Source organism: Papilio machaon, chromosome 5 (assembly GCF_912999745.1).
Source record: "Papilio machaon chromosome 5, ilPapMach1.1, whole genome shotgun sequence".
Classification (NCBI taxonomy): Eukaryota; Metazoa; Arthropoda; class Insecta; order Lepidoptera; family Papilionidae; genus Papilio; species Papilio machaon.
Window position 1 is genome coordinate 911,082 of NC_059990.1, and position 17,586 is coordinate 928,667.

General features: G+C 31.9%; 1 protein-coding gene across 1 annotated transcript; it reads right to left on the bottom strand.

Moving 5' to 3' along the window:
- Positions 1-1,340: 1,340 nt before the first annotated feature.
- On the bottom strand, positions 1,341-16,627 carry LOC106720120 (sensory neuron membrane protein 2). Its single transcript, XM_045678113.1, has 10 exons — positions 16,358-16,627; positions 11,768-11,925; positions 10,647-10,791; positions 8,967-9,135; positions 7,869-7,960; positions 6,102-6,319; positions 5,377-5,502; positions 3,563-3,749; positions 2,690-2,815; positions 1,341-1,654 (listed from the first exon to the last, which is right to left on the bottom strand). The coding sequence occupies exons 1-10, from the start codon at positions 16,469-16,471 to the stop codon at positions 1,430-1,432; spliced, it is 1,560 nt and encodes a 519-aa protein (XP_045534069.1). The 5' UTR covers positions 16,472-16,627; the 3' UTR covers positions 1,341-1,429.
- Between the last annotated feature and the right edge of the window lie 959 nt (positions 16,628-17,586).

A 17,586-nucleotide genomic window follows, 5' to 3' on the forward strand; every position in this document is an offset into this window, starting at 1 on the left:
CAGATGTGAAACATCGTGTGTGTACAAGTAATGTGCATAAAATATTAAATATTATAATTAAATAAATAATAATAATAATGATAATGACAATGGCAATGGCAATGGCAATGACAATGGCAATGGCAATGATAATGATAGTAATGATAGTAATTATAATAATTATAATAATAATATTAAGAAAAATGTTTAAATCAGAAAATTAATAAATATGTGGAATAATAATAATAATAGTAATATTAAATATTCAATATTATTAAATTAAACACATAAAATATATATATGTATACCTCAGTATAGCTTGGCGACCCGTCGCCACGGCAAGCGTCGCCAACCCAACGATTCGGTTTACAAGTGATCCTATAGATGTTTCACATCAAAAGTATTTATCATTACTCCAAAGTCGTAAAAATATAAGTATTTGAATTCTTTTTTCACAATTTCGATCTTTTGTATATTTAGATCAGTCATTATACAATTGAAATTGTTTTGTTTAATAATCTAAAACGAATGGATCAAAGTAAACATAATCTGTGGAAAACAAAGAGCCTTTGTGCACTTAACATGAGAGAATGCGGGTCAAAGATAATCATAGTAGTTGTACAGTATTTGACATGTAAAGGTTTACATGTCAAAAAACCAAGGAAATCAAACGAATTTCTAATTGTTTACTAAATAACATTTATTCAGACAGTATTTAATTCAATACAAAGAACCTTAAATCATCGTGCAGAAATAAAACAAGCATTTATAAAAAACAGATTTTATTAACAAAAATAACTAAATCACAAAAATAATGCAAAGACAAAAACAGTACGTTGATCTCTACCCTGATCCATTCTAACTATATATAAAATAAATAAATTGTGTCGGTCGTGTTATCCGAGTTTGATAGTGATATCAACCATCATAAGAGTTGGCTTCCACTACCAAGTTTCATATTAATTTTATATCGAAATAATATTTTTATTTCATTTCCTCACAGAGATAACACAATGAAAACAATTCCGAAGTGATACTCCACAGTAATAAATATTGGTACTTGATATTGTTCTAGAAGTTTTGTTTTGCAGTTTCTACTTAGTTTTATAACATTTTGTTCAATTTAACAAATACTTAAATATTTATAGTTACGTAAACTTCACTTGAACTTGAACATTGTACCACAAAAACAAGAATTTCAAAGAGTTTCTTCCAGACTAACATTTCTTCCTAAACTAACAATTATAATAATTGTACTTTGAGATTTTGAAACGAGAGTTTTTATTTTAATTGCATTTTTACTTAAAGGGAAATAGTGATTCAGTCAATTGGAATTAAAGTTTTCTAATAATTTTAACAAACAAATTAATTAACACAGCTTTCCACTTACTCTTCAAAGTATAAATGTCAATTAAAACAATGTTTTGTGTCTTCTAGGCTTTATTAAATATCAGTGTTTGTTGATTGCTGTAGGCTTTGAGGGTCGTGTGATGAAGTTAATACTATTGTTCCTGCGACAGGCTGGGATAGCGCCGGAGCGAGCTACCGCGATGCCGGAGATGACAGCTGCTGCAAAAGCTATCACCAGTAATGCCCATCTCATCGTCTCCACGTACCCCAGTAACGTATGCGAGTGTCTCAGCTCCTCTTGAATGGATTCAGTTATTTCCGCGCCCTACAAATGAAAGGATAAATTAAAACAATCAGTTTGTAGATATTTACTAGCTGTCGCCCGCGACTCCGTCCACGCGCTTTAAAAAAAATATGGGGTATGAAAAATAGATAGTAGCCGATCCTCAGACCTATTGAATATGAATATAAAATTTCATAACAATCGGTCAAGCTGTTTCGGAGGAGTACGGTAACTAACATAACATTGTGACACGAGAATTTTATATATTATATAAGACTAGCTGTCGCCCGCGACTCCGTCCGCGCGAAGTTAAAAAAAACTAAATGGGGGGGGGGGGTTATGAATACGAGAATCTTATATATAATCTCGTGTCATGGGGTTCGAACTTGAACTCTTCCGAAACGGCTTGACCGATTCTCATGAAATTATGTGAGCATATTTTTCATAACCCCCTCCCCCATTTCGGAGTCGCGGGTGACAGCTAGTTTTATATATAAGATAAACTGATCAGACGTTTTGAAGAAAAGATTGAGTTATATTTGTGTTTTAAAGATGTACAGAAAATATCAGTGTTAAAAGCTAATATCATGAATCTCTGGACGTTGATTTTATTTAGTAAAGTTAAATTGAGTTTAATTAATTATTATTGGCAAGTTACTCTATGTCGTGTCTATTCGATTTAAATTGCAATACGAGTTTGGATGTTCACAAACGTATCTATTTCTATTCAGAGGCGCAAAATGAGATGAATGTGGCGTGATTACACGTTTGATTTAATGGTTTCCATTGAATTTAAATGAAATCCATACACTGGGTACAGCTGTCGGCTAATATGAATTGATTCGCCCATTTTACATAATAATTAAAACGGAGTTTACTTTTTGTGTGCAAAATGTAATGAATAATTGCTATTATTAAAATGCAAGCTGCGGCAATATTGACCTTTTGAAACAAAAATTCTCTGGCTAACGCAAAATAGGAGAATAACTTCAATAATTTTATCAATATAGAATTAATATAGAGTTGAGTTTTCCGAATTCCGAAATCATTAAATCGAATTGTTTGAAGTATATTCACCTCATCGAACCAGAGCAGTGGGAATATTCCGGTGCGCACTTTGGCCAGCTGTGGGAGATTGGGCATGTTGCGTAACTCTATGTTGAACTGGATCCGCTGCGCTCCTTTCATCACCACACCTGTCACCTGTCATCACCATCATCATCATCATCATTAATCCTCGATAAATACATAATATAAAGAATATTCCTGCAAACTAGCCATTATTATATTCCGCTTTTAATATCAATTTAAAATGTAGTCTTCAATATCTAATCTAATCTAATCTAGAATAGTTAAATCTACTTCTTACTGGTTTCCCAGAAAAGTAATGACTCTATTAATAAACTGTATAAAAATCTGTAATGAACGAAGCACGTATTTCGTGAAACTGTTTTTCGTTCAAGTTACGTCAGAACATATGTTGTATGTTTAAATATAAAGTTTATTTATTTCACGTTATCTAATTTATCACATTTTAGCAAACTAATATAAAGGACATAGAAATGTCGTATAAAGATTTTGTTACCATGCAAAGTTACTTAGTCAATTATTTGTATCACAAAGGAAAATGATATGAAATCATTATTTGTAACAAAAGAGGGTAAAATTGTCGCTCGGGTTATCCTTTGTGAAGATTCAAGAATTGTTTCTGGGACAAAGTTACAATACTTTGATAAAGTGTTCAAACAGCATTTCAGTCTGTAATTCAATATTTTTCTATCATTTAAATGATTAAAAGACTAGACATTTAAATGATTAAAAGACTAACTAATCACAATCGTATTTAACACAAACGAATAAAAATCACAATCAAATATTTGCAATCAAAACAAAAGAAAAATATTATTTTGTAAGAACATAGTCCTGGTAAATTATGACGTAATTACTAACCGGGTCTAAGTATATAAAGCTCTTGTGCTTCTCCTTGTCCGGGAACAGGCCGTAGTAGATATACTCCCGGACTTCTTCCGAGGCCAGGTAGAAGTGCGGTAGCGAGAGCAGGGCCGGCGCGCCCTGGCACGGCATCAGGTTCAGCACGCCCATCAGCAGGCAACCGTCGTGGCTGGCACTCCAGTTCCTTTGGATAAACATGGCATAGGTCCTTAAAGGGAGTGTTCTCTTTCTTCAAAGTCTGTATTCAGTAACGGCCTTATATCTACTAATACTTCGGTTGAGATTTCAACGCCGCACTTATTTTTTACCGTACCTTTAGAGTGGTGGTCCTACCAATATTATCTAAAAATATAGTAAAACCTATTGGATAGGTAACCTATTGGATTTTTTACGTTACAATATACTTGTAATTATATATATTTCGTATATAAAATTTTATACTTTTTGTTTTACGTACATTTTATGACCAGTTAAAAGTTTCTCTTTTATGATTGTAACGCAATTTGGAAACGAAAGCTTAAATTGCTTTTTCGTCCTTCTTTAAATTGTTTTAAGTAAGTCGTCATTTACAATGTAAAATTTTTTAAGTTACTGAATTCTAATTACGGAGTCTATGAGATACATTAATAATTTTTAAAGTTTTTTTTTGTTGGACATAGATTTAATATTTTTAGCATTTTCTAGATAAACATTTGTCATAGGCTTAAATGAAGAATAGTTAAATGCTAAACCTACACGAACATCAGTTTTATTCTGTATAATAATATAAAACTAGAAAACATAAAGTTTAACGCACCATTTATTTAAATATTGCCAATTTCTATTCTATCTATCTGGTGCGCGCCGACACGACCTTATTCATTTTACTTAATGGCGAAGCAGAGTACGCGGAATAAGTTTATGTCACAATTTTTAATATACTTTTGTTATATTTGTCGGGATCTGAATGAATTGCTCGTGAATTTAAATTTTTGCTACCCGCGCATTATGTAATTTATCAACTGGCTCGAGTTCCGACTAAATGCAGCGAATCTGTAATTATCGTAGTTCTCAATGTTCAGAATAGGCACTTCTATTGTTTGCATTGTTCGTCAAATACGTTGTTAAAAAACCTCTTTTAAGTAATGAAATTAGTAATTTATTTTATTATAACCTCAATTTTATTAAGCTGTTAGCAAAAAAATAAAAATTAAGTCTCCGTGCAACACAGTGGATCAATTTTAAAAAGTTACATTATATCTCAATTTATCTAGAACAGGAATATCTCTAAACTAAACAAGGAAAGACGTCTCTCCGTCTTTTTGACTGATAAACGAGTTAATTAATTTTACAAATTATTGTCATTCGGTGCCATTTTGATGGAGCTTCAAGTCTAAGGATATTATAAAACAATACATTTATCACTGTCTTTGAGTGGATTTTGTCTTTGAATCTTAGATGTCATCATATTAATTACTTTAGTAGGTAAGGTGTTGCCATTTAATCACTAACTGTTATTCAACAAAGTTGTATTTTCTTAAATACTTTATAATTATTAAGCAATAAAATACAATACAATTGTATATTTAAATATTTGTATTTTTATCATTGTATATTTTTCCTGGAAGTTATTAATTTAAACATTTCAGATTCAAATCGAAACATTGTAAATTCATCTGTTACATGCCACAGGTCAAATTATATTTCTTCCCACCATTTTCTAAAAAGGAAAGTATTGGATCCTTCCAAGTAAATTTGTCGGGAGATGGATTGTAGGGAAAATATCTTTTTTTAATCATACTCTCTAATTGTACTAAAAATATAAAACTTACTTTCTACAGAAGCATTTGTTAGAAGGATTAACACTCTTTGAGGCGAGTGCTTTTTCAGTTAACTCGTAATAGTACGCGCTCATGTTGAATATCGACCGTTTGTCGATCAGGTCCACGGCCAAAGATCTGCGGAATGGTATAAATTACACTAGTATTTAGATCATTCATTTAACAGTAGTTGCTAGCAATGAATTACTTAATATTATTTGGAGACATCTTTTTGAACATTTATTTGAGTTGCTTTCTTTCAAGGTAAGGTAAGGTAAAAAAGGTAAAAAAAAGGTTTTTAAACATATTGATATCATGGGAAATATAATGCATAATTTACACCACAAATATTAAGAGAATTAACATAGTTAAAGTTATGGGCTATAAATTCGATATGTGATAGTTTTGGCGCGCTGTTACACTATTTTATGTATCGTTTGATGACGTCACTTGGCAGAAAATACTTTGGCAACAACCATCCACCCCTATGTTCCATAATCTGTTCGCCAATAACAGTAACAATAATAATGCAGGCATAAAATAGCGCAATAACTTTTTTAATCCCTTTTCTGCTCATTGACTACAACTTCTTCGAGTACCATTTCCATTATCAAACATAAATAACGCTTAAAGGAATTGTGGTTTTAACATAGGACATGTTAAAGCAAAAATATTTATATGAGTGTTGCGCCTGTTGAATTTTTAACAAATTTTCTTAAATAGTAAATTTTGCATACCTACAAATATCAGGATCGTAAGTGTATAGTTTTTGAGGTACGTTGTCTTCGTCGATGGGTGGAAAGATCGATGAGTCGGATCCATTGATCATGCCGCAGTAGGGGTCGCCCCATTCTTTCATCGTGCGCCTGTCCTTGTACGAAACAATGTGACCCAACTCGTAAACGTTCTCAGTACCACGGACCATATCGAATGGCCCCAGTTGGGTATTGTTCCACTGAAAGTGACAAGAAGTATAAGATTTATAAATGTTTATTTTAATGAAAAATCACAGGAGATTATTTGACACTAACTAATGTTTTTTGTAACCATTTCAATTATGCTCGAAACTTGAACTACGACAAAATTTGAGAAATTCCATTCAGACTCTTCTGGCAAAATTAAATTCAGGCGTTTGCCTATAAACTTGACATAGAATAAAAAAAAAATTGATTTAAGAAAGTCTCTGAATTTAATAAAAAGAATTTAAGAAAAGGGTATTGTTGCAGTTTTCTAGTTTTACGATAGCTTGAAGATGTTTCAATTACTTATTGCATTGAAGTGAAAATGGAAAATGAAGCGAATAGTTCAAAGATGGTAGTTGCGCAGAACGTAATTTCTTGCAACTGAATCGAGCAAAGAATATTTCAACACTGTTTCTTCTCGATACATTTATTTTATTATTTAAGATAAAAGTTTAGAAAAGACTGGAAAATACTAGCTACAGCATACAGAATTTTAAAATATTATAGAAATGAATTTTTGGAATCAAATCGCACGAATTTCCTTTCCAAAAACACAAGAAAAGAAAAAATTTGTAGGAAAAATAATTAAAATTCAGTAAGTATTTATTTAATAGCGTCGGTGGCTCAGGAGTTAAGCACTTGACTTGCAATCCGCAGATCCACGGTTCGAATCCCACCATGTACCAATCTGTTTTTCGATTTACATATGTATGCAACGTTCTTACGATGAAGGAAAACATAGTGATGTAACCTGCACATATCTGAGAAGAAATTCAAAGATATGTGTGAAGTCAACCCGCACTGAGCTGTGGTTGACTATGACCTAGTCACCCCTAACTTAGGGTAGGCTCTGAGCCCCTCAGTGGGGACATATAGTGAGCTGATTATGAAGTATTTATTAACAAGATAGAAGGCTATAAAAAGAATCGCGAGCCAATTAATAACCTTTATAGTCTTATTTTTGCGTATATTTATCGAATTGAGAATAATTTACGATTTTAAATATAACTGGTTAAGAGTAAAGTGTTTCGTTCATTGACCCTATGGAATCTGCATCGCGAGAATAACAGGTTCGTGTTGACAATAACCCACTTTTTGTCAAGGCTCCACGACTACTCGAGTACTACGTACCTAACAGAATATCCATTCGTAGTAAAATATCTATCCGTTTTGAAAAAAAGCAACGGTTTTTCTATGAATTGTTTTTTTTATGATTCGAGTCGTTTTCTAAAGATAACCGTTACTTTTTACTTCGACTGACTGAGATTGGTAATGGTTTTTGGAACGTATGCGAATATGTTTTATGTCAATTGCGTTGTAACCTCTTGTAACTTAAAGGCTGGAATTGATGCTGACGGGTGAAGTGTAATTCAATTTGTATATTTCCTTTGAGTGTCTGGGGCACAGTCAATCGGTTTTTTTTATTGTTAGTAAATCTTAAAAAAATAAAATTAGCTGTTATTTTCCATGTGCATATTAAGATGTGTGGTTCTGAAAATAATGCACATATGTGTTTCAAGTCTTAGTAATATATTGTCTTACATGTTCGAACATCGAGAAATAATATCCCTTGCCGTCGTCCGCGAGTTTCATTGTAGATGGCCTCTTGGCGCGTAATGTTCCACAGACCAGACCTGGAAGAATTTATATACTTGATTCATAATATATCATAGTAACCTACATTTATTTGGCACGTTGTGAAAAAGAAAATTCTTATGCCCGACGTGCCAACTCAAGCATCGGGTACTATAACGTATGTCTTCACCAAAATTTATTATGATAATCGGTCACTATACGAGCCCTATTTATACGACTTCGCGAAACGCGGCTGAATCAGTTAAGTTATTAAATAATTTAACGCAGGTTTATTTAACTAGTACAGTCGCTGTATATACATATATGTGTGTGTGTCGTTTCCCCATTCCTAAGGGTCGCGATCTCTCTTATTGACCATATCTTATAGTTGGTTTCTACACTCTGTGTGGTTCTCAGCGATATGAATTGCATTATGCATAATTGTATACTTCAGTCGCTAGAGGGTGTTTTTTTTATAGTTTTGTGAAATATTTTCTATGCAAAAATAAATTTAAGTAATCTGTATTGTCTTTGTCAAAACAAGTATCATGAATAAAGTAAAAGATTTTAATCTGACGATCTACAAATATTTATAATAATATCAACCTGGCTGATGCGTGAGACTCCAAAGCAGAACTCGTCTCAAGGTTAGTGAGATATTTTTTGTGTGGAATATTATAAGTGCATGTATAAAGTAGCATCATGCATATAATAATAATTTTTATCGATACAGCTTCTAGATTGAAAACTTTTAATTCTAGGTTAAAGCACTTTATACTCTGGATTAATGTAAGAGAAAGATTGAAGTTGGTAGTTTTTTATTTAAAGTATGCAACACCATCTAATTCAAACCATATATGATCATTATTTTATGCAATGGACTTGATTGCCCGAATTCTTTGCCTTCTCCAGTCGTCAACAATTTTAACGATATACGAATTCTTAAAGAGTGTTACCAGTTATGAATATGTTTTGTAACACGTTCAATGCCTTTACAATTTACACGTACTAAAATAAACTCGCACGTGCTTTTACAACGAATTATTTCTATGTATCTATACTCACTTAAAGCGGAATTATCTGCGTCGCAGTTGAGGTAGATACCATCGAACAATAAGTCCTTTACTTTTACTCGCATGAACGGGTCCGTTAGATTACCGAAGAATATTTCTAAAGCTTTGTTGACAGAGCCCAATATAGCTGGCATCATACCATTCACTGTCAATATTACACCCTGAAAAAAAAAAAAATTGACTGATAATTTTTTTTTAACAAACAATCAATGACCATTATCCAATACTTCAACACTTAAAGACGACTACTGCTGTAACAAATAGTTCATCTTCATATCATGCTGTAAAGACTGTTAATATTTTAAGAATTGTCGTTTCTCTGCTAACATGTTTCTTGTAATTTTATACTTTAAAGTCTCAACTTCATAAGAAGGCAAAAGTATTATATTCTAGGCAAATAAAAAGTAGGCTGACCTAATAAATCTACAAAGGTGACCAAGAGTCTTTTGCACTATCACTGTTAAATATAATAAAAAACGTATTTAAAAAAGCAGAATATATAGTATGTATATTAATAAACAAAGCATTTATTCTTAGTTCCCACTTAGGTCACCTTTAGGTCAGGAATGAAGGTTAGATCTAAGATCAGTAAAATTACGGATAATAAATTTCCACGTATACAGAAAAATTGAATTCTTTGGATAAAATAAATTAATATTAAACATAGATTCAGTATGTGATAGGTCGTAAATCGAATATAGGTTGTAAAAAGAATACCTTGGAGACAAGTAATAAAATATAAAAATTCAACGTAATAACCACACGAAACATAAACTACACGTTTTTATATAATACTAGCTTTTACCCGCGACTCCGTCCGCGCGGAATAAAAAAATAGAAAACGGGGTAATAATTATCCTATGTCCGTTTCCTGGTTCTAAGCTACCTGCCCACCAATTTTCAGTCAAATCGATTCAGCCATTCTTGAGTTATAAATAGTGTAACTAACACGACTTTCTTTTATATATATAGACTAGCTGTTGACCGCGACTTCGTAAGAACTAGTAACAAATAAAAGTGAAAGAATTTTTCAAGTCGGTTCAGTAGTTTCGGAGCCTATTCAATTTTTTTTATGAGAGATAAAAACAAACAAATAATACAATCTTTTTTCTTTATAATATTTGTCTACGCAATTACCTAAAGTATTCTAAATTTCCATCTGCACACAATACAATTTATTAACTAAACACAATTTGACAATGTCGTACTTTTTGCAAGACTAACTTTAAAAAAAGTCTTTACAATTCAATATACATTTGTTTTTGTTTGTCGTGAAAACGAAATCAACAGTTAATCTATCGTAAATAGATACTAGCTTATACTGACTAGCATTATTTTTAATTAAATAAAAGTCAAAATTCTTTCAAAACAAGCACTTCTAATCTGGTATGAATAACAAAATGAGAGAACTAAAAATTTTGAATCTTGCGTGTTGAAATGTACTATGTACTGTAGAAATCTGACGAAAAAGTCTTAATCAGATAGATATAACAATATTCAAACATTACAGCGGCTCAAAGTTTGTTGCGATCGCATTTCTATTTAGTTGGGATATGGGTGGACGAAAGAGTAAATACGGTTGTGTCCTTCCGTCGCACGTCTCGTGTGTTTAGCGCAGCGTCTCGGAGCGAAATTGCGAGCCGTCATAATATTTGTAGTGCACTATACTTACCATATAAGTAAGGTTGATAACAGTGAGCTCGTCATGTTCGCTCAGCGTGCCAGAAGCCTGCGCGTCGAATACGAAGGATTTCTTTAGCGTGTACTTGATTGTATCGTTCTCGCCGTAGCCCAGTACTGTCTTCTCTCGGTATTCCCTAAAATATTATTAGAATTTTTATTATCATGTCGTGATCACAACATAACATACACAATAACAAAAAAAAAACATCATATCCCTGTCCTTCACTCTATGTGACGTCAGAATAAAAGATTTTTGGGTTCCGAATTGATCTATGGTTCGTCATTTCAGTATTCCCTCTCTTTTAAGCATGTCACCTTGTACACAATCATTTCTTTTTTTTTCTTCAAAAAAGTAAGAATCTCTCCACATTCGTATTCAATATTAAGATCTGAAAATATTGCTTTTTTGTCTAGTTATGCGAAATTCGAACTTTGACACTTTCAGCATGCTTCAAACGTTTTCTACGCTTACTATCCTAATAAAATAACACCATTATGACCGTTTTCATATCCGTATATCAAAATTAATTTAAAAACAAACTTTATTAAAGTAACTTTTTATATAACTAAGCGACAATAACATTCGTGTAATTTAATATTATGTACTCGTTAAGTAATTGACCATATTTATAATTGATTTTAGATTTTAGAACGCGATATGGAAAATTACGAGTGCTTCGTAATTGGTACCAATTGTTTGATACGCATCGGTTTAAAAAAAACAGCAGCTATTTTAGAATCTATTATGAATTGACGTTAATGCCATTATTGAATTTTCCTGGCTTTGTATTGTTAGGAACGATAACGCTTATTTTCCGTTTTTTTATAATTATTACAGTATAAGGTAAAAGGTTAACTAGATATCTGATATTTAACGTCAATGTCAACAGACATGTACATATAAACATTAATATTTTTGGAGCTTTCTCTATGGAAAGATAAATAACATATTAAGTTACTTAATTTAGTACTTGTAACGCCATCTATCGAATCTACAGATATACTAATTGTTTTTACTAAGCCTCAGCAGATGGTATTGTAAGGGATTTACGTATTATTATTAACTTATTAAAATTTTCATGAGAAATTATATTATTTGTATAAACTTACTTATATACATAAGGTCCGATTTCTTGTAAGCGAGGTTTTTCTCCTTCGATAACCTCTTCTGGATTGCTAATGTTAAAAACATACACCTTAAATGTGAGAGGCATCGGCAGCTTTCGCCATTTCTCGAACATCTTCGAGGAATTTTCGATTTGGACATTCTGAAAAATCACAATATTGTATATTTTTAAAAATGTAATCTCGAAAGACAATAGAAACGAAAGGACGAAACTGTTAGTTCCTTATATTATGCATTCAGGGTATTACTTAAGGTTATTAGTTTAAGGTCAAGTTGTAAAGCGGCGATATTTATCAAGTTACGGTAACTTGATTAACCGTAGGATCAGAATCACCGTTTCAAACATAGAGTTGTTTTTGTTATGTTAAAGTGAATGACAGAAAGGATGATATGTTTTATAGAGAGATTTAGTTCTCATAAACCCACAGTATTACATATATTTTTCATTAATTTAATAAACTAGAAATAACAAGGAATTAAAAAAATACATTATTCCTTGATTTCTTCCTAAAGAGCTAAAAAAGAATAACAAAGAAAAGAAGGAAATCAAAATTAAAAGTTAGAATTAATTAATATAATATTCTAGAAGTGTATAAATTGAAAACACTAGTACGGCAGCAAAAAATGCTTTTTATTCCGTTGTTACATCCTTATTCTGACACTATATACTTGTACATATTTACACTACAATTCCATAAAACTGTAATAATTACTACATTCCGTTTTTATCACACTTTCCGCGCCATTCTTCTACTGTTACACCTATATTTTACTGATACAAAAGGCAAAGCTCATGGTGGCCAGTATGCCACCTCTTTGGCAGAATTCTTAATTCTGCATTAAACATGAAGATTGTCACCTAGGTTGTATGAAAAGTCCATTCGCTGGTGTTTTTGTTCTCAAATAAAAGTATTTAAACATTTATCTTTGTGGGACTAAATCAAGGTAAGTATGTTTCGACTTGTACATAAATGTCGGGTTCCAAAGTATTAATTTTTTTACGTATATCTAAGTCGTCTGGGCACCTTAACAAATACAGGTTAGAGATTCAATATAATGCTAAAAAAATAGTTGTAAGAACTATTCAACATGTTTTTGTAACACAAATGATCTCATAAGTCTTTACTAATATTATTAAGATGAAAGATTTTAATGTTTGTTTGTATGCATTGAATAGGCTCCGAAACGACAGAACAGATTTGAAAAATTCTTTGACTGTTGGGAAGCCAAACTGTCCCCGTGTGACAAAGACTATTTTTGTTACTATTTTTTTTAATTTCACATGGACGATGTCGCGGGTAACTGTCAATCTTACTAATATTAGAAACGCGAATGTTTAGATGGATGGATGGATGGATGTTTGTTTGAAGGTATCTCCAGAACGGCCCAACGGATCTTCATGAAATTTGGCTACATCGATGCCAATATAGTCTGGAAGAACACATAGACTACTTATTAGTTTTTTTGTTCTGCGCGGACGGAGTCGCGTGCGATAGCGTGTATTATACATATCAGTAAGGTGTAAAAAAACTGGTTAATTAATGAATTAATACAAGTCACTATTAAACTAGCTTTTGACGAGTTATTATTATCTTAATCCATATAAAAAAAATCAATGTTTGTATATTTGTCCATGCGTTACCAACATAAGCTGGGTTCAGTCCACATTTGAAACTATCAAACATAATATTTTCATTGTATTTCTGTTAATTCAAACATTATGAGAGGAATAATAATATGTTTTTGTACTAGTTTTTGAGCAGTGAAAACACACTATAAGTAAACAAAAGTGTTCTAATCTTATCTTACGCAAGAAGTAATTCTTATTGCATTGCGGATTTAATATTAATATTTACTTATTTACAAACGAATAACTTTACCGTATTCATTTATAATAATACATTTTATTATCACTTTACATCTATTATTAAGATAAATGGTATCTGTTGAAAGAAAACTAGCTGTTTGTGCTGGTGTCACACACGCTGATAGAGAATATTTTCCTTTCCTATGAGCCCTCCCCTCCAACAAACCTTTAATTTCCTTATAAGAAAAGGATGGGAAGGGAAAGAGGACTAAAGTTAGATCTCGGGAACGCGCACTCATTAGACGAAATGCGGAATTACTTCCACTTCACGTTTGTCTTCTGTGTGGTCGTGGTATTTCACCGGACGAGCCGAACCATTCGTGAAACGGATGTTGTTGGTGCTGGTGTCTACCATTGTTAAATACTAGTATTAGATATTACAATCAGAATACAAAATTTTAATAACTAAAGTTACCCTTTGCTTATCTAACATATTTCCAATTAATATTTTTAATTCGTTTGCTGATCTAACTTGAAAAACCTGATCATTTAAAAACATTTGGCACAACTTAGAATATAAAACCGCCAAATAATAATCCATCTTGTAGATTGATTTTTGGGTTCGGTTGATAGCGATGTGTTTATTTATGACTTGATCTTATATAAAAAAAGACAAACGCACGGAAAAGATTCAATGCACCTATATTCTATTGAGATTTATATTACCCAAATGACTTGCTGGTTTTAAATAGCTTAATTAAATTTTCCTTTCGATTCCTTATAGGTTTTTTAGCGCATGTGAACGATGCTTAAGGTCTATCTAGCGTTGTGGAGTAACACAACCTCGACCTGAATCTTATGTTGCTGGACTAACCTAGACTGGATTTAATATTATATTATAATAATACAATGATTGTACCTACTTCATGTCATAAGGTAGTGATTATAAATTAAAATAAACATTGTAACTTACTCAAAAACATATGTATGTTACAAAAGACTCTTGTACCTATGATCGAATAAATTTTCAAATAACTTGTAATAAAAACTAATTTTACTAACTACTAAATGTTTGTGGTGCAGGAGGCCTAATTTTAGATCCTTTAATCTTCGTTTAACTATTTCGTATAACAGATTTATACCAAAAATATTAGGCTCTTCGTATACAAGGCAACATAAATTTTCCAAACCCAGCGATTTTAATCGCTCGACACGTCGCTCACATTTTGTTCTTTCGTCGCCGAAGTCGTTCGCTGGCAACCAGTGGGTCTAGCATGAATATTTGTGTCAAACGCCTTTATATCATCATCATCAGTTCAGTAAAAATTAGTATATGATTTTTGGTGTACATTACGCCCGATACACAAACGATGTGATGGCGATTGTCAAAATATTCGTGCTACGCCTACTGTTTGTCAAAATCCTCGCGAAAAAGTCGCCGTAGTTTTCAAAATGGCGACACAAATCTATACAGTTGACATGTAGTCGCTATGCCTCTACTGACCAAATAGACAACTCTCGTCAACGATTCAACGTGATACTCGCGATGCAAGAATACGATGCTAGTTTCGAAGATTTACTTGTGTAAGAGAGGCCTTACTATGCTTTATTTGGATATTGGATAAACCATCTTTCCATTAGTAAAACATTGTTACACTCGTTCCGTTATTTTTAAAAACAATAAAATAAAATTATACTGATTTTATTTTATATGCGTGGGAAATTATAATTATTCTTTATATTTTAAATGAATTACATAAGATTTGAATCTTCACATAATTTAAAAATGTACACAAAGTCGCATAAAAAAGATACTTTATTACGAACTTGCAGGATAACGATGAAAGATAACATTACGAAGTGACGTGAGATGTTTAAAAATTGCACTTACTACATTGTTTAAAGGAATAAAAAAACTGTAACATTGGGTACAGATAAATCTATGAGCTCACGGTGAGACGATTTATACTTGCTTTGTGCCACTGTCAACCTATAAAACATGAATACTGATTATTCAAATTAATTAGTTGTCCGATAAGTTTCAGAACATTCGATTATATAAAAGAGACTTAAATTAGACTTAATCTTTTATTATAAATGCGAAAGTTCAGATGGATGGATGTTTTCTAGAAGGTATCTACAGAACGGCTCAACGGATCTGGATAAAATTTGGTACAGATGTAGAACATAGTCTAGAAGAACATATAGTCTACTGATTAAGTTTTTTTTTTAATGTCGCGCGGACGGTGTCGCGAGCGACAGCTATTAAATATATATAGATACATTGTAATATTATAGTAACATAAATTAGTTAAATAAATATCATATACATAAATTGTGAATACAAAAATATGTACTTTTTTATGATGTTAACTAAGTTGTTTATGTCTATGTATGTCTATTAATTTGATATTTGATTCAGAGATAATGATAACTAAAGAAAATAGTGAAGTTTTTTCCGGCCAGTGCCAAATCACGCGATTTTTTTTTATATCAATAGGTGGCAAACCAACAAACGGCCACCCGGATTCTCCGAAATAGGGAGGCAAACATTGCCCATAAACATCCGCAATTGCAGATGCGTTGCCTACCTTCAAGGTTTGGAGAAGGAGACGCACAGAAAGAGGATATTTCACCTTCCTATGCGTCCCCATTCCGCCAAATTACTATCATTATCCAATTTACTTTAATTAGCCTTAAATTAATTTACATTTTTGAACTAGTAAGCAATTAAAAAAAATTATAGTTAGATAAATGAATAAAATACCTTTTGAACTTGCCGCTTAACAATTTTCGGGAAACCCCAAGAAGCTAACACGATCGCAACAATTAGAGCACAGATAGAAATAAAAAAAAATAACTTTGAATGTTTTCCCAACATTATCACTTATTTAGAACACCTAAAAACTTACTAAACTTCACACATATAGTTTCTAGTTTAAGTGCAAGTTGAAGAAATTCAAAATTAATTTAATTTAATAAAACATTTTTAAATTTCGAATTATCGGAACGCGTACCGCTTCAGAGGACCGTCTTCTTCGACACTTCAACGTTATAAACAATAACGGACCGGAATATACGCTTGCTGTTTTCATTGTCATTTTTTTTTCGATAAAAGCAAGTACTTAGCTGACGTAACGCTTGGAAGCTTACTTAGCTTAATAATCAAAGCTTAACTTGAAACTATCTTTTATTTGGAAAAGCATTAAAATAATTTTGGTAATTACACGTAAGCGAGTAAAATTATTTTTAATGGAAAAAATAAAATCTTTTTAAAGCTATATTTTACATTTTTTTTTAAATTAAGCTCAATATTTTTATTAACTACTATAAAATACTAGCTGTCGCTCTCGACTCTGTCCGCACGGTATTAAGATAACACACATAAAAAAAAAACAGTCGAATTGATAACCTCCTTCTTTTTGAAGTCGGCTAATAAGTAGCCTCTATCTTCGTCCACACTATGTTCTACATATGTGCTAAATTTCAGAGATCCGTTGAACCATTCTGCGGATACCTTCTAACAATTATCCATCAATATAGGTACATCTAAATTTTCGCATTTATAATAATAGTAGGATCCTTAGTAGGACCTTTTACATTAAATTGCCCTTCTATTTGAACGTTTCGTTTTTTGCAGTTTTTAATTATTTTTTTCTTAAAATACATGTTAAATTTACTAACACTGCAACAATTTTAAACATTTCAAAATTAACCCCAAATGTCAATGATAATTTCAATTATCATTCAACTGAGTAAAAGCAAATCTTCTACAATGAAATAGTCGAATGACGTAGCATTTTGTCACTGAAGTTACGCATATAATTAGAACTTAATTAAGTGTTTCCGTGACTGACTTAGCCTTGCTACAATGAGGATATCTGTTAACTAGTATTCTCATACTGACGCAGATCTTAATGATTAGAGCTGCGATATGAAATACGAAAAAAAATATTTTACATTTCTTTCATGAAAGGTTAAATTTATCTTTTACAC